Raw genomic sequence first — 18,340 nt, 5'->3', positions numbered from 1 at the left:
AGAATAGCTGTAAAAATGTAAACTGGGCAGAGAAGAAACATCTTTATTTTTCATCCTGCTCTATATTTCATGGATGAGGTAATGTATGTGAATGTAGTAAAATGGTGAACAAATGAAATGTATGACGGTTGTAATACAAAGAGAAGACATATGTTTAGACAACTTTTTTGGTCTTTAAAATCAATTTCAACTGTATTCAAATTGAGTTTATGATCTCGTGAAAATCTCATCCAATCATGTCTAATTTGTATTTTGTAATTACCACATGTCACAACCCATATTAATTATCAGAGAATAAACAGAAATAAAATATACTTGTAGTCCCAGATGTTTATATTCCGTTGAGGTGAAGAGAGTGATCAAGGAAAAACCACTAGGGAACAATTAAATGTAAAACTATGAGGTATTGGACTGTAATATCATGAGAATTTTAAGGAAGGCGAACTCAGTTTGTTCTGGAGTTCAGAGAAGTTTCATGAAAGAGATTAGCTTTGGGATTAATCTTTCAACATTAATAAGAGTTATCAAGGAGGCAGCCAGGAGGACAGGTAGTAGGAACGATTCTCAGAAAAGTGTGGGAGTTAAGTTGGAGATGACAAGGAAGTTATGGCGAAGACTTTCCTACTAGAGAAAAGAAGAACGTATTCTGGAGAGTAGATCGGAAAGTCAGGCAGATGTTACAGAGCAAAGCTGTGTTGGTATTAATATTCAGACGTGGAAATTCCAGTGGAGATGGCCAAAAAGGAGCTTGTGAAGAACTTGCACAAATGAACGACACAGACTCTGAGGAATGGGTAGATGTGATGATAGAAATATGTAGATGTGCTTTTAGAATGCTTCAATTTCTTTTGAAGTAATAAATATTTATTAAGTGCTTTGCATTTGTTTCTTAAGTTAATTTTCACAGCAACCATATGAAGAAGATATTGTATTTCTATTTTGTATGCAAAAAATGAAGTTCACATGGTTAAGGAACTTGTTCAGCTTCATGTGGCTTATTCCATTTACTCTTCTCAAATTCATTTTGAAACCCATTCCAGTCTGTGTTCTGTCCTTTCATTCTACAAAGCTCCTTTCACTCCAGACACCCATGATCTCTGTCTCATCAAAAGGAACCTTTCCACTCTCTTCCTTACTTTCATAAATTTTTAGGTTACTTGATTGATCCCTCCTCCTTTAAATTCTCAGTCACCTCCTTTGTCTGCTATGGTACCATATCCAGTTCCTTTTCTATTCTCTTGCACTTCTAAGTTTTCTGTGTGTGTTCCTCCATCACCCTGCCGTTTAAGATCCTTGTACCTATGTGCTTTGTCTTCTTATTTTGAAGATTTTTGGAACTATGTCCTAGATCTTATTTTCCCATGATACACTGTCTTCTAGATCAACAATCTTATGACGTCTATTACCATATACAAGTTCATTTTAATGAATAAATGCCAGTATTTATCACTCTTGCCAGACCTTGCTTCTGAGCCCTGGGCTTGTAACTGTCTATCTAAAAATCACCTGTCTTCCTCACAGCTACGTAGATTTCACTACTTACAAATTATAACTCCTCATCTTACCCTTAATTATTATTTTTTTTTCCTATATTCCCTATCTCAATAGGTACATGACCACTGGCCCATTTGCCCAAGTCAGATACTTCCCTTCCTCAATTCCTAAAATCTGAATAATCACTGAATTCTATAGCATCTATTTTCCTGAAATTTATCTAGGGTCTAGATTTGTCTTGTTTTTTTGTTTGTTTGTTCATTTTTTGATTTTGATTTATGCCTGGGTGTAACCCACTGTCTGATATTTAGTATATAACCAATAAATATTAGTAGAATAAATGAATAAACTAATGAATGGAGGCAAAAAGAATGACAAATTGAATAAGAACGGGAGTTTTGCTTTCTGATTTCAAAATCTCTGATCTTTTCAAGTCAGACATCCATTTTATGATAAAGTGGTTCTAGGAGCTGGGTCTTTGACTATCAGCCCAGTACTCTTTCTGCCTTTCGTAATATGTCATATCTGGGGTAAGAAAATCATTGTGTCGTGGACACCTTACTAAATGCCAAATACGACCCCCTCTTTAACAATGATGAACCAAACACTGAGAAAATATATAGTGTATTCAAGGTTATTCAGCTGGTTATTGGATAAAGTTGGGGCTAAAAATTAATATTCTTACTTTTAATGCAATAATTTTATGACATTTATTAATCTTTAAAAAAATAAAAATATTATACTCTTAAGCAACATAGAAAGAAGTTAAATTAAATATAACTTCCGTTTATACAATGTTTTATTTCTCTTGCTATCATTAGCCTATGTAGCCTTGGTAGCATCTAAATGTGAATTATTTTCAATTTGTTTGCAGTTCTATAATGTACATGAGTAAATATTTTTATTCAACTATTTTAGCAACAGAAAGGATTTCCCCAAACCTTGAAATAACTTCTTGATAAGCAAGAAAGGAGACTGGGATTTGCTTGCTTGTCTAATAAAGTTAAAAAGATTGACTTGATAGCTTGAACAGTTCCTGGACTTTCTGTTATGGCCCTCTCTAAGAGCTCGTAAAAGTATTTGTGGTTTGCTTAAAATTTTAATGCATAGTCAAAGACACCTCAAAAACTTTGGAGATATTTGGGTATCCCTTTATGATCTGCCCTAAGGTTGTAGTTCTTAATCCATTAAAGTACAGACCTGCTTGTAAATCCACAGGTATAGATAAGAAGTCACTGTTTGAGCCTGAACCCTTTTCAGATGAAAATTGGCAGTGGCAGAAGAGAGGATGAATTATTTTTTAAAGGGTTTTTCAAAGATTTTAATGATTTCCCTGGTATCACTAAATGTAACATACATTTTTTTTAGCATGTAAAAACAAGCAAATTATTTGCATTATCTTTATGTAGAAAAAAAAACCCATTCTTAACCAGTGTTTACCTAAGGAATTCATGTGTATTTACCTTTCAGTGGTAAATTGCAAAGAAATTGTTTAAAGTGTAAGTAAATATGGCTGAAAATACTAAGAACTATCAGATAGAAATTAAAGTTTCTTTTCTAATAGAAAAAATATTGTAAAGATTTAAATAAATGCATTATAACATGAATATGCGTGCCCTGAGGAACCTTTTCCACTGATTCCTTTTTGACATCATATAGACAGTTAACTGTACTTTGAGGCTATTTCTGAACAGGCCTCTGATTCCAATGCATCAATCAAAAAGATTGTATAGCGTTGAAAAACAGTTTCGGGGGCAAATCTCAGAAATGGGTTTGTTATTCCACACAGAAAACCAAATTTTTATTGTTCCATATTCCCTGGTCTTTGAATAAGCTTCATGATTTGATAGTTAAGCACTAATCTGTTATTTAATATAAGTATACTATTTCTAAAACTGTATTTTAGAAGCTCAGTTCTATTGAATCTTTCTGGGTCCATTTTCCTCATTGCCAATTATATTAAGCTACTGATATATCACAATGAAAAAAAATTGAGAGATGTGTGTCTCTCTTAATTTAATGAGTTTAATGAGTTCCTCCATTTTTAGTATATTTGATGAGTGGGAAGGGAGAGGTGTGTGGGGAGGAGAATGGAGATGTAGTCCTTGAATCTAAATTTTGTACTGTGAATTTTTTCTATTACATCTTCACTGTTCATTGTTCAGATACAGTTATATATATATTTTATAATGGACACAATTTAACCATTACACAATATTTTAGTTGATCATGGTTTATATACTTTGATATTGGCTTTCAGGATAAGCAATCATAAAACCCGAAATGTAATGTCTACTATTTTAACAATTAAAATGAGTTGACACAAATCTAGAGATATAAAGAAGAGACATAATTGAACTCAGTTGATGGTGTTGCTTTTAAAAACATCAAGATTAGATCTTCATATTTAAAGATAGTTGTTGACTTGAAAAGAACCTAATGACATATGAAGGCAAAATTTTCATAATATGTTACATACCATGCTTATATATCATTTGGAAATTTTAATTATTGAATACATCCTATTCTATTTAGAATTTTCCTCAGTTTCCCATTTTGTATGGATTTCCATTTATACTTTGTATTCCATTCCTTCCCATTTTCATGTCAGCTATTGAGCAAGCTGAGAAGAAATATCATTTAAAAAACTAATAAATTATATTATTAAAGTTAATATTTTCTAAATATAAAATTTTGGTGTGATAATATGGTATGGTAATGCTGTCAAAGTCTAAATGTCATAGATTTCATTATTTAAAGAGAGAGGCTCCAATTCCTGATCGATATTTTTTTTCTGTTTATCCCAAACAATATTTAACTGAAGTTTTGAAGCCTTCATTAATTTATTTTCCTATTAACTTATTCATTTATTTCTTAAGTGAGTATTTGATGAATTCCAATTCTTACTTTATGCCCGTATATATAGTATATATACTGTACTGTTGTTATTTTCTGTTTCCCCAAAGTATTAATTTGGAGGAAATGAAATGAAGAAGACCATCCGAAACTGGCTGTTTCTTAGGTGTTTTTGTCCAGACTCTTTTGCCAACATAGGATCTTACCTAAAATACTAAATATAAAAAAGTAATGACTTCGATGAAACATTTTTGATTTGGGAAAACATGCATCTCTAATTTTTGTATGTGTAGATATTTTATCCATTTGAAACTAGTAAAACTTTAGACAATTATCAAGTACTTTTAAAAACTTGCCAGATATTGTTCACCAAGAGTCTTGAATAACCATAATAAAGTTATTGCCTAAGTTATGTATCTTTAATTGTAATTTTTTACTGCATTAGTGATCAAATATAATAATTTTAACTCTAAATCATTGTCCTAATGTTTCTTGTCTTCCTGTTTTGGCATTGGATCAGTGCTTTTTGAGGAAGTTTTATTATTGCTGATTCTTAAGGACTTACTAAATAGAATTGACTTCAGTAGATGATGTGTATGAAAAGGTTCAAGAAAGTAATTGGGCTAAATTTGAATACTATTATAAGGACAAGTTTTATATTCTCAGGATAACAAGATCAGTTTTTCAGACGAGCATAATTAATTCTCTTTATAAGAATCTTGAGAATATTGTGCAAACACACAAAAAGAGGTGGTTGTTGTTAAAGCACAAGTGAAAATACTCTAAACACCTCTTATTTTCATTGTCTGCAGGAGAGCTGGAGGTATTTCAGAAAGATGGAGAACGGAAAATTCAGAGCCGGCAGCAGCTTCCTGTGGGGACAACCTGGGGGCCATTTGCTGGAAAGATGGACCTGAATAATAATTCCTTGGTATGTGGACGTTCCATGATAGTTGACTCGGTATTTTGTTATAGCTCAGAAATGATTCTGCTTGCTTCCCAGTGAAATCACTAAAAATAAGTTTGTTTTTTTCTTTTTAAATGGACACGAAACTTGGTTATTTTCCAAGTGGCTTGCCTCTGACAGTAATATAAGTAGAATTTAGAAGGAAACAGGTTAATCATACTAAATGGTTGTTTAGTAAGGTAATTTATAAGGTTTTTGCTTTATCTGCTTAGCCAGACTAATACTATTCACATTTAATAATGTATACAAATGCTTTTATTTTTAAGATGACACAAATTAATTGTCATACATTACAGGTTTACATGAAGAGCAAGAAATAAACAACCTTGTTATTCCTTGCTAATACTATTTGTACCTTTAAAAGCAAGGATGAATGATTAGCATTGTTTTTTGTTGTTAGCTTATTTAAAAAGTTCTGAAATCAGAAAGTCTACCTCTAGGTAAGATTATATAGCCAACTGATTAATTAGATGTTTTAAAAAGTAATGGAAAGATGGATGTTCGGTTATATTTAAACTTCGTTTCTTAATTGGATATATTAGTTTCCTATTGCTACTATAACAGGTTACCACAAACTTTGTGGCTTAAAAAAACACAAATTTATCATCCTGCAGTTTTGGAGGTTTCAAGTCTGGAGTGAATCTCACTGGGATAAAACTAAGGTGCCTGTGGGGCAGAGTTTCTTTCTGGAATCTCTAAGGGAGAATCTGTTTTCTTAGCTTTTCCAGCTTCTCAAGGCTGCTCATAGCCCTTGGTTTATGGCCTCCTTTTATCTGCAAAGCCAGCAATAACTGATTGAGTATTTCTCATGTCCACATTCGACTCTGACTCATCTGTCTCCCTCTTTCGCATTTAAGAACACCTGTGATTACATTGGGCCCTCCTGGGTAATCTAGGACACACCCCTGTTTTAAAGGCAGCTGATAGCAACTTTAATTCCATCTGCTTCTTTAATTCTCCTTTGCCATGTAATGTAACATTCACAGGTTCCAGCAATTAGGATATTAGGCCCTCTTCTATTGTAAGTGATGATACAAACTCGGGGAGAAAAAATGTTCATATTCTTTTTTTTTTTTTAGGTGAGGCAACTCTAGGTTGACCTCACAGATTGCAAGGACCTTGTCAGCTTACAATCCTTTATTTTTTATTTTATTTTTTATTTTATTTTTTACACCTATGACACCTGGTCTTCTTAGGTGGTCTCCCATCCAAGTACTAACCAGGCCCGACCCTGCTTAGCTTCCGAGACCAGACAAGATCAGTTTTACATTCTTTAAGACGTGCAGATATATATATGAAAATTCTTCTCTCTAAATTACATATATGTAGGAAGAGTCTCATGGCTGTTAAATGGCTCTATCTACAGTGTGGGGACATAAAAACTCCCAGAGAGGTTTTGCAAATGTACCGAACTCAGCAACATTGCATTTCTTTTTCAATTTATTATATGAAAGAAAATTCTTATTCAAGTTATTACATGAAAGAAACTCATATGTGTGGATCTCTGCTTACTTCATGCCATGTGGATGAGACAGAGTTTATTGATTCAACTAAAAGTACTGATTAGAATAAATAGGAAATATTTGTGACACCGCACTTTTAAATAGCATGTAGAATTCTAGGGTTGTGTTTTCTACTTCCTAAAATCATGTATTAATCAAAAAAAGATGAAGTAGAAGATTTTACATGTGTTTAAGAAACAAATAAATGGATAGGAAAGGCTAAATATTTAATTAATAATCTTGGCAGGTTAATTCTTGGTGGTTCAGTGCACCTACTTCAAAAAGGTTTTGAGATGTGGCCCCAAACACACTGCAGTCCTTGGTTGATTGACATGTATTAATAGACTGTTCTGTGGATTCTTTTGAGAGAGCAATATTAACTATACTGATTTCTCAAGTAAAGGCAAAGAGCATAAGATTGTCTAAACATCAAAAGTTGCATTACATATTATTCTAAACCATTTTATCTGGGAGTTTCTAATGGTTCTCTAGCTTTGCTTAAAATGTTTTAGGCAATAAGATATTTATCTTATTTATCACTACGTATCACACACCAACACAATCTTTAGTCATTTCTCTGATATTTCTTTAAAAGTGTACTGCCACTGAAGTGGCAGCATAATTGATATGAGATGAAAATTTTCCTCTTTACTACATTAAAATAATATCTATATGAAAATGCAATTTTTGATTAGTCTTTATGTTATTATCTGTCTATATCCAGAGTGGTACTTTCATATATTTTTAGCATATGCTAAATCATGACGTGTGGAAAATCTCAGTTTGTCAGTGAAATAATTTCCTATTTTTTCACAGATGATACATTTTGTTTTTTTCATACTCCTATGCCACTCTAAAGCAATTTATGCCATATTTTATATTTTTCAAAGGGTTTGATTTATAGATAAGAAGTTTTCAAAATTTTTGAAAGTGTATGAAATGATATAAAGTGTATGAATACTCACTCATAGAGTATCAAAAACCAGTAGTGAGTTATAGTTCTTTATAGAAAACATACCCTAGTTTTCTTCTTTTAGGGTTTAAATATTTAATTCATGTAATTTTCTTAAACTATAGTATTTTTCCCTATTTAAAAACTTAATTACTTCGCTAAAATGTACTTTAAATATTTTCCTTTTGCAATAACATTCTCTTTTAGATTTCATTCATGATTTTATATTATTAAATACTGCAAATATGACTGTTGGTACTACATACATAGAATGCATACTTATTTTCTGGACACAATTTGGAGAATTGGAAATGGATTAGCTCATTTAATCCTCAGAATAAACCTGTGAATTTGGTTTTATTTTAAATTGTATTTTAAAGATAAGAAAATAAAAGCTTGGGCCTTTCAAATCTGAAATTTTAAAGACCATGTCATACTGCCTCCTCAGTAGCATCTGTAACATGATTCGAGCATGATAAAATTGTTGGGGATTTTTTTGCAGGGATTCTAAATTTATAAAAATCTCTGGTAGAGTATCCGTAGTAATTAGAGGTATGCTTTTTTTCCTTACTTTGGGAAAGTACTTGTTATGATACTTCATAGCCTATTTGAGCGGTTATGAGTTAATTCAAAGACTTCTCCAATTTTATGACTCTTTATAATGTGGACAGTACTTTAATATGTTTTATATCATGAAGATAAATTTTCTTCATTATAAACTATCTAGCCTACTAACCCTTCCTTACCCAACTTTGAATCAAATTTGGATTTAGCACAGTCTTTTAAAATATTTATTCACCAACCAGTGTAATATTACTCTGCTCAGACTCATGGTATTGGCTTGGGAGATTTAGCACACTAATCTAACACAGTAATTAATTGAGTTACCATGCCAGATGTCAAATCCTTTTTATACCTTTCAAGTTTCCATTTTGAAGTGCATTAGCAATATGACACCTTCTGCAGGAAGCCTTTGTGTATTAGGCATTTGGGTGTATATAGAACATTTCAAGAAATAAAGCCTATATGGAAACACCAAACAAATGGATTTGACAAAAAGTTATTCTTAGAATCATACAACACACTGAACATAGAAATAAATAATCTTTTGCCCACATCTTATTATCTTGTTAGATACTTCATGCTTTAATGGTTTAATAATAACAGCAGCATATACTTAATACTTTCATTGGGCCAGATATGGGCCACAATGCTATACATGTTTTATATCTCACATAAGTGCATGAGAAGATAGTATTTATCTTCTTTGATGCAGAGAAGGAAACCACTACTTTTGGAAGTTAAATAACTAGCCCAAACTCAACTCAGTCTGAACCCAAAACCCATATTGCAATCAGATGCTATCTTAGATATATTATATGTAATATAGGGATAATAACACTACCTAGATTATAAGGCTTTCGTAAAGACTAAATGAGGCAGAGGTAGCATATGTGAGTTATCAGTAAATATTAACTACTATTATTGCTGTCACCCATAAAAAATGGACCCATTAAAACATATCATGTTTAAAATTGAAGAGATACTCCAAATTAAACAAGTAAAACTACAGACCTTTGGAGTTTAAGGATTTTACCTGCCTACATTTAACTATCTTCCAAGGACTCTATATTAGTCAGGATTCTTTGGAGAAATAGAACAAATAGAAAAATAGGGTGTGTGTGTGTGTGTGTGTGTGTGTGTGTGTGTGTGTGTATACAGGTGGGGAGGGAGAGAGGGAGGGGAGAGAAAGAGAGAATTTTTTTTTATGAGGAATTGGCTCACATGATTATGGAGGCTGATAGGTTGAAAATCTGCAGTGTGGGCCAACATACTGGAGACCTAGGAGAGCTGAGAGTGCAGTTCTAGTCCAAAGGCCAGCAGGCAGAGGCCCAGGAGAACCTGTGGTGAAGATGAAGTTTGTTGCTTGTAGGCGAGTCTTTTGTTCTCTTCAGGCCTTCAACTGATTATGTGAGGCCCATCCACATTATGGAGGACCATTTGCTTTACCCAAAATTCACTGATTCAAATGTTAACCTCATCTAAAACCCCCTCTAATTTGACACATAGAATTAACCATCACAAGCTCCAAAGGTCTTTGATACATTGTAAGTTTCCATTTTTTCACGTACAACCTTACACCCCTGAATGAATTGTTAGCCAGCGAGTCTAGCTTGCTTTCCAACATCTCAACTCTGTGCCAAGGAGTAATTTAAATTAAGTGCTATCATAGTGACACAAACTTCATGTTTTTGAAAGTCTTACAATTTTATTCACTGAAAATGTCAAAAGACTACGGACAAAAAAGAAAATTTTTAAATCACTTGAAATTGTGATCAATATCTGTTTTAGAGGTGTTTTAGAATTTCTATATTTATATGTTGTGTCTTTGAAGTTTCCCTGTTTTCTCCTGAGGACAGAGATCTTTGTAATATGCTAAATCTCTGCTATATTAAGTACGTGATAAGTGTTTAATAAGTAGCAGATAACAATAATTATTTGGAAGGTCGGGTATCTGAAATTTAAGTGACATTTGCCCTCTCTTGAATATATCTGCTTTTGCTAGCTAATTAGTCTTGTTTAGCCAACTGCTAGAATCATACAACATGCATAGTTTATTAAGTAAAACATTAGTAGAAACTCTCAGGTTACTTACTACATAATAGTAAATTTATCACAACTTGTTAAATTCAACAAGTGGAATTCAATAGAGAAAGTTCATTCTATTGATGCTGTTCAATAAAAATAGAACTTTGTTTTATTTTCCATCTGGGCACTACAAATAGGAAATACACATAAAAAGAGTAATATAAACAACATTTTATTTACTTAATAATGAAACGAAGGATACATTAAATTGTAGCTTAAAATTTGAAGATATTATCACCATAGAAATATGGTTGAAGGAAGAATTAGATGTTTCTGATCTATATCATAGGAAAATATTGGAATTATTGGATGTCTCCATTTCTCTCCTTGCAGTTCTAACTCTTCCAGTACCAATCTCTGAACCATTCATTGACAGAGTCTTCATTTCATGTTGTATATACCCTGTAGCAAATGTATCCCTACTCATATGTCTCCAGTATTCCCCAGTATTCACCTGTCAATAACTGCTTAAACATCTGTGACATTCTCTTGGAGGCCATTTTTCAGCCTCAGAATCAAAGTTACTGCAAGCTAGGAAAACTGGAAGTGCTGGAGAATTAATGTTTCCAGAAGTAGTCCTCAACCAGAGATAGAAGTTGGTGTTTAAATACCCTTGCTTCTTTGCCACTCCATTGGGATATGAGAAGTGGTCCATACTATCTCTTAGAGTTTGCCAGTGGAATTGAGCACCATTTGGCTTTGTAACTCACCCTTTATGGGCTTCCTTCTCTTTCCTGCTTGCTCCTTTATACCTCTTCAGAAATTTTCTGAGATTGCCTCCTCATAAACTACTTGCACTTAAATTAACTTCAGGGTAAGCTTCTGGGGAAGCCATTACAAGACAGCCTCAAAGGTAAAAAATAAATTTGAAAATAACATCCAAATTATTGTTGAGATTCTAGGGGACATAGAATTTTATAAAATATTTAATTTTGGACTTCTGCCTCTGGTACATAACAAGTATTCAATAACTGCTCTATAAAATAAAATTCTAATATAATTGAATTTCCTTACCAGGAGTATTCTGACTCCACCCATATCCTTCCATCTTCATCATCTCAATGATAGAATTTTTAGTTTCGCTGAGGCGTGACTTTTTATTTGGTCTTATATCTCTCTTCGTTGATGTTGACATTGTGAATGATACCCTCCTTCTTAACAGGCATTCTAATCTGGGCCCGGGACTCCCATACTTGCCTACTTCTCATCTCTCTCTGGGTCTTTGCTCTTTTGAATTTAACTATGCGTGTTTCCCAAAACACTCTGGCCTTTCTTCTCTTCTCCCTCTGTTCCCAGTGCCTCAGGGAGCTTATCCATTTGCAAAGCTGCAGCTACTAATTTACAAATGACATTTAAATTAAAAAATCTCTAACCTTGGCTTTTTACCCTCTCTCTAATAGCACATTTCAACTGTTTTGCAAGCCTTTTCCACCGAGTTCCTCCAGCTAAACAACGAGGAGAATTTATTAATGTCCCCACAGATTGTCTCTCTTCTCCCTGACTTCCAACTTTTTAGTCACCTTTGATTCTAAGCCACTGAATCTCCTTTCTTGCCTCTGCAGGAAGTTCATTCTAGAAGTTATTTAATGTTTTTCTCCCTTTCTACCTCTCCTCTCATATCTTAAATTTCCATTCACACACAGTCACACACATGCACGCACACATGCTCCTCTTTTTTAGTGCCTATGACTATTACTTCCTCTTTTTCCTTCCACTCAGGGTCAAACATCTTCCAGATTCTTCTTTTCACTTCTAGAAACCAAGTACCATAACTCCTGCTTTCTTAATGTCTGTTCTCTTCTTTCTGTTCCTACTACCACTGCTTTAGTTGAAACCGCCATCATTTCTTTCATGAGTATCACAATATTCTTCTGTTCTTTCTGCCTTCCTTCTTGTCTCCTTTTTCTTCACCCAAATTACAGTGTGTTCTAAAAACATTGCTAGTCTCTTTTGTGGTTGAAACCGTCTTATAGGGCACAGGAGAACTCAAATACCTTGTCAAGGCATAAAAGGGCCTTTGCAACACACTCACTTCCTCAGCTCTTACTCGTTTTCGACTTTTAGTATGGACTTCAGTCAACCCCAGTTACCTATAGTGCTCTGAATATACTCTTTTCTCACATCTCTGTCCATGAGGCCATGTTATTTCATCATCCTGAAAAGTATGCTCTCCCTCCTGCCCCTCTTCATCAAACTAACTCTAATTCTTACTTAAAGATTCAGCTCAAGGTCACCCCAAAGTGGACCTTCTCTGAATCCTTCAGTTTGGAATAGATATCCATTTCTCAAGTATTGCCATGATGCTCCATGTTTACTAGGATAAGAACATTTATCACATACTTTTAAGTGTTTTTTCCTGGTCTGTCTCTCCTGCATACAATATGCTCATTGCCTTTTATCCCTGTATCCTTCCTACGTAGAACAATGTCTGGCATTGTTCTAGGCTCAATAAATAACTGTTAAAGTATGCATAAGAGATTAGATCTTAAAAGCTCTTATTAGAAGAAAAGATTTTATAACTATGTGATAATGGATGTTAATTAGACTTATTCTGGTGATCATTTGACAACATATACAAATATTGAATCATTATTTGTTACACCTGAAACTAATATATGTTAGTTATATCTCAATAAAAAAAGATTAATTCTTTTCTTGAGCTTTTTCTCCAATATTAGTAGAAGCACATTTCTCTTTTCTTTAAGATCTCTGCATTCTTCCTGAGTCTTTATATCTATTTCTCCTTTTTCCTTTGAGAGCTTACTGCATCTGCCCAACTTAGCAGTACAGGTACCACAGTCAACGCCATCTTTTGTCTGTTTTATTTGTTTATATCTTTGTTTTTACTTAATCTCATTTGAGTATAAGGTTTAGTAGGGCAGGATAAGGAGACATGCCCATAATGATTTCTTGATAAATATTAATTTCAGTATGAGATTTGTATCTCTTTGAGACCATTAGGGAGGATAAAGTGTTGAGTACTTTGAGGCAATTACGATTTGTTTACAACAGAGTTGGTTTTAGATCCCTCACTATGACATGGGTGAAGGCCAAGAAGGTGTTCTGCTCTACCATGCTTTCTGTGAAGTCTCATCCAGCATTGCACTTTCCAGTGACAAACCATCTGGGAAATTCCATCTGTCTCTGCTTGGAAACTGAGGTGGCAGTCGCCCACTGTGAGCAATTTTCTATTAACTTCTTGGATAAGATCAGTCAGATTTATACTGAATTGATGGGAACCGTAAGAGCAGGGTTGTTCCAAGAGAAGACAAATGTACTGATTCCTCTAATTGGGCTTAAGCCAGTTTCATTCACGGATGCCCTTAGGTTCTAGTAGTGCAAGGACTTATAACCTTTTTAATTGTACCCTCTTCCTCTTGGGAAACGTTGGTCTAATTCATTATTGATGGAGGTTGTAGATTTGTCCCTTAGGGAGGCCAAGATCCTGGCTTCTCTTATACTCTATCTGAGATGTGGAGAATTAATGGAAACTGAGTGGACAGGAAAGCAGCTCAAAGAAGACACGAGGCAAGACATTTACTGCAGCAGAGCCTTGGAAAATGACGTGTTGATTTGGTTTCTAGAATGAGTAGATTTTGTGAGTTTTTTTCTTTTTTGGGGGGGGTGGTAATGCTTAGGGAGAATAGAGAAGTTGGTGGGAGACCCAGATTAATGTAAAGGCATGCTGTAGATTACGAGTCAAAAGGAAAAAAAAAAAAACAAAAAAAAAACAAGCACCAAAGAATTATTTCACAATTTAAATCTATAGAAGCAAACCAGAAAAGCCAATTGCATGTTGATCAAAAGGGACTGATTGTATTACAGTTTGGGTGTAGTTATGATGTTGGCAGTGTAAGGAATTATATTGTAATCTGGGACAATAATGTTAAAATAAAAACATAAATTGTACCTTTCTTCATAATTAGGAATTGCCTCCAAAATACATCTTTGTGCCTAGATATTCTGTCTACTAACCTCAATCTCCTTTTGACTGACTTTTCCTTCTGATGCTGAAGTCTTTCCAGGTTCCTTATGTTTGAACTTTTACCTATATTCAGGACAATTTCAAGTAAACAAAAAAGCATCTTTGTGTTTATTGAAGATAGTTCATTGCTCCCTTTTCTAGAACTCTAAGGAGAATTTTATTGGAGGTGACCTTTTCATGGAATTATTAAAATGATTGTATGTTATGCTGTTAATTTAATCAGTGATGTGGAGTAGTTTTTCAGAGTAGAGGTATGAAAGACAATGTCTACCTGCTGGTTTATATCTCCAGTTACTTTTTGTGAAGTCGTTCCTGTTTGAAGATCTTTATTCACACTCATGGACCCTCAAGGGATGGAGGTAGTCTCTACTCCCTAAGGGGAATCTATCAGATTCTTGGGTGGTGAGGAACTATTTTGCAAAATATAATTCTATTGTTTCTATAATGCAAATTACAGAATATAAAGCTTAAGAATGTTTTTGGAGAAGTTAAAGTGAGAAATCACTTTGAGGAGAAGTTGTTTTAAAAGTTGACCAAAACTTTCTTCCGTTATTTGCTAAGTCTGGCACGCCTTTTCAAATCTTTCCCCTAGATGTTTTTTGGAGACTTGCTCTTCCAAAACTCTTTTTAAAACCATTGGTTTGGCACTATGCACTTGTTTTGATGTTATGAGGGTTTAGCAGTGATCTCAGCTAAGCGTAGTAACTGATACAGTCAGTAACCTGGAAACGCTAACTGGGAAGAATGGACTTAAGTACTATTTTGTATTCTTTTTGTTTGGTCTTAAAAATTAATATTACTTAAAACTTTATATTATAAAATATTGGACTCTTAAAATACTGGACTCTGTTTTTAAACTAACTCTTAGTAGATATACCCAGGATACCATTAATCAAGTGTTATAATTTAACAGTAGCTCTCAGCTGGCATTGACAAGCTACAGTGCCATATGATGTTTTTCTGGTAAAGGCAAGGTTGTGAACATGACCCTGTCCAAGGTACAATTTATGTTTTTATTTTCTACAGGACTCTATGTTGATGTTGTGTGATGGTCTAAAGGCACACCATCAACATAGAGTGGCATATATTTCTAATAAGAGGAAAATAAAGTGATACTCTAAAACGCTTTTGGAAACAGGAAACTTTTTGAGAAACTCTCATTTGGAAATTAACATCTCTTTTCTTTGTTAAGTATTGAATTTAAAGTTATTTTTTATTATTTATTTACTCTTCCATCACCTTTCTCATAGAATCCTTTGGCCTAGTTTGACAAAAAGTGTCAAACGTTGGGAAACGTTGTTCCAATTCATTTACAAACACTGTTAAAATAGGCCAAAGGATTTTATGAGGAATTATAGAATCATAGTTTCTTGAGTCTAATAATTTGCATTTTTGTGCTATTGTGCTATTTTATATCTCTGTTTTAAAGGTCAGGAAACCAGAGTCGAGCATAGGGTTATGTGAGTAAGCCTGTGGTGTTTCTCATGCTTTTTATTCTCCATTTCGGAGGGTCAGAAATATAAGTAGAACTTACCTAAGTGTCTCTAGTATTGTGTCCCTCACAAGGCTGCAATCAAGGTGAGAGCCAAAGCTGTGGTGTCATCCGAAGGCTCAGCTGAGGGAGTATGTGCTTGCAGGCTCACTGACATGGTTATCGGCTCAGTCCCTTGCCTCGTGGGCCTCTCCATAGGGTGGTTCACAAAACATGATAGCTGGCTTCTCCTTGAGCAGCAGTGATAGAGCAAGAAAGGGAGCCCCAGAAACTACTGTGTTTTTGTAACCTGACCTTGGTAGTGGTATACCATTGCTTTTGTTGAATTCTGTTCATTAGAATTGAGTCTCACTAGGTCTGGCCTATACTGAGGGGAAGGGAATTACATAAAGACTTGAAACCGAAGACTGAGATCGTGAGGTGTCATCTCAGAGGCTGTCTACCACTAAAGGTAATTTGCATAGCTTCCTGGCCTTCAGATAAGAAGAGCTTTCAAACAATAAGAACAATGGGAGGATTCACAAATATTTGAATATAATTTGAATAGGAAAAAATTAAATTATGTGATAGAAAGCATCAGAATCAAAATCAAAGATTAACTGATAAGTAAAAGAAATCTGTGAAAATGAGATATATTTTGTTCTTATGTTTGAAGATAAATATAATTTTCTACATGAAGATGATCATTAACTTCTTGATTAATTTATTTAGAAATTTATCATGACATTAGAAAAAGATGAATTAAAACATATAAAACCTGAGTTATACAGAATCTAATGGGGAACTAGAATCAGGTTGTTTGCTGAGTGTTTGTTCTCATTTCAGTAATTTCGAGAAACACACTAACACATTGTAAAGATCAGAAATGGGAGCGAAAGTATGGGAAAGAGCCCATGATGTGGCCAGAATTGCCTGATTCCAGTCCTGTTATTACCCAAAATGGATGTGCTATCTTGGGTAATCATACATGCTCTCAGTTTCCTCATTTATGAAATGGAGGTTATTGTACCAGGCGTACATCATAGAATTGTTGTAAAATTATATAAAATTATATGCATTTAGTCACTTTGAAAAATATACAGATTGTTACACAAACCTAGACTACTTTTTATTATGGCTGCGAATAGAATGTAGATTACACATTCCTTTAATTCCCCAAACAATGCATCCAGCCTTTCTCTTCTGTCCCCTCTCTGAACCTATTTATAAAGCATGTTTGGTTGTCACCGTACATATACATCTTCATACATGTGTATATACATGTATTTATACACACAGAGACACAAATACTTAATTATCTACATTGAGTATTCTGAGAAGTTATAGCATAGAGAAGTACAAAGTCAGTACTTAGAGCATTTATCATCTAAGTAAACAATCACCACATAAGTAGAGAAAAAAAACAATATATATATATATTTTTTTTTTAAGAAGAAAAAGGAAGGTTAAATGGTCAACATGCTTTTTGAATTATCCTGGCTTCTTTGTGTTTTCTTTTTTGTAAGGAGTTAGTGTTCAGAAATCATGACTCGGGTGTGTGATTAGGGATTTCAGACAATTGGAAAATTAATTTACCCTGTCTGATTCACTTTTGAATTAGGCTTGTATTTTTAAATATTAACTCAATTTTTTTCATTATTTATGGCATTTTAGAGCTTAGTACAGAATGGAGTGAGTAAGGCAGCCATAACACGGACGGTGATACACTGTGAAATACAGAAAAACGGAGGCAGAGTTCAGAAGAGCAAAGGTATCTCATATGCCTTAAGTTTTAGCTTTTATTTAGAAGTCGAACAAATACCAGTTGTTTCTCATTACCCTACAAGTAACAGTGTGAGCAGAACAACGACAATCCCTTAGAATCTGATACAAATGTCGGATGTGGCATTACCTCCTCGTATCTTAAAGCCACTGCTACTCAAGCAACTGTAGCATATTAATCCATGCAAGGTGTCCAGTGATGTCTGTGTGTGCATCTGAGATAAGCATCAGGGCCCAAGGAGATGTCCAATGAGGTATCTACAGGAAAAAAAAAAAAAGATAGTATTTGCCTTTATTAAAGAAGTTCAAAGATGATGAAAAGAAAGTTTGTCCTTTATCTGAATATTTCCAGCAGGGAACCCAGGCGGTTTTATTCTTGTTGCATTCCTTCAAAACTTCGTGAACATATCAGCTCTTCAAAGGAAGCTGACATTTGCAGAAGTGTTCCCCTTCTCTGCTGGTACTTCAGGAGGAGAAGGGACGAGGGAGGAAGAGTGTCTGCTGAAAGTCAAACTGGTCGGCACCATTACTTCATTAATCAAGTGGAGGCATTCTGAAAAATGTTTCTCTTTGGATGCAGCCATCCATTTTTTGGTGTTAATCTGCGCCCTGTGGCAGGGTTTTGTGAAAGGAAACAATGAACAGTTGTATCACCACCCCCCCACCCCCCAATTGTTGTAGC

The 18,340-nt window shown here is 34.2% G+C and overlaps 1 protein-coding gene across 3 annotated transcripts in view; it reads left to right on the top strand.

Moving 5' to 3' along the window:
• ZFPM2 (zinc finger protein, FOG family member 2) overlaps positions 1–18,340 on the top strand; it is a 424,511-nt gene that overhangs the window by 210,108 nt on the left and 196,063 nt on the right. For all 3 annotated transcript variants that reach the window (XM_039853946.1, XM_039853945.1, XM_039853947.1), the window contains one exon: positions 5,163–5,281. In XM_039853946.1, the coding sequence (XP_039709880.1) occupies positions 5,163–5,281 (119 nt within the window). The remainder of the gene's footprint in view (positions 1–5,162; positions 5,282–18,340) is intronic.

This window comes from Pteropus medius, unplaced genomic scaffold (assembly GCF_902729225.1).
Source record: "Pteropus medius unplaced genomic scaffold, Ma_sr-lr_union100, whole genome shotgun sequence".
Taxonomy (NCBI): domain Eukaryota; kingdom Metazoa; phylum Chordata; class Mammalia; order Chiroptera; family Pteropodidae; genus Pteropus; species Pteropus medius.
The sequence above is the reverse complement of the archived record's forward strand: the minus strand, read 5'-3'. Positions and strand labels throughout refer to the sequence as shown.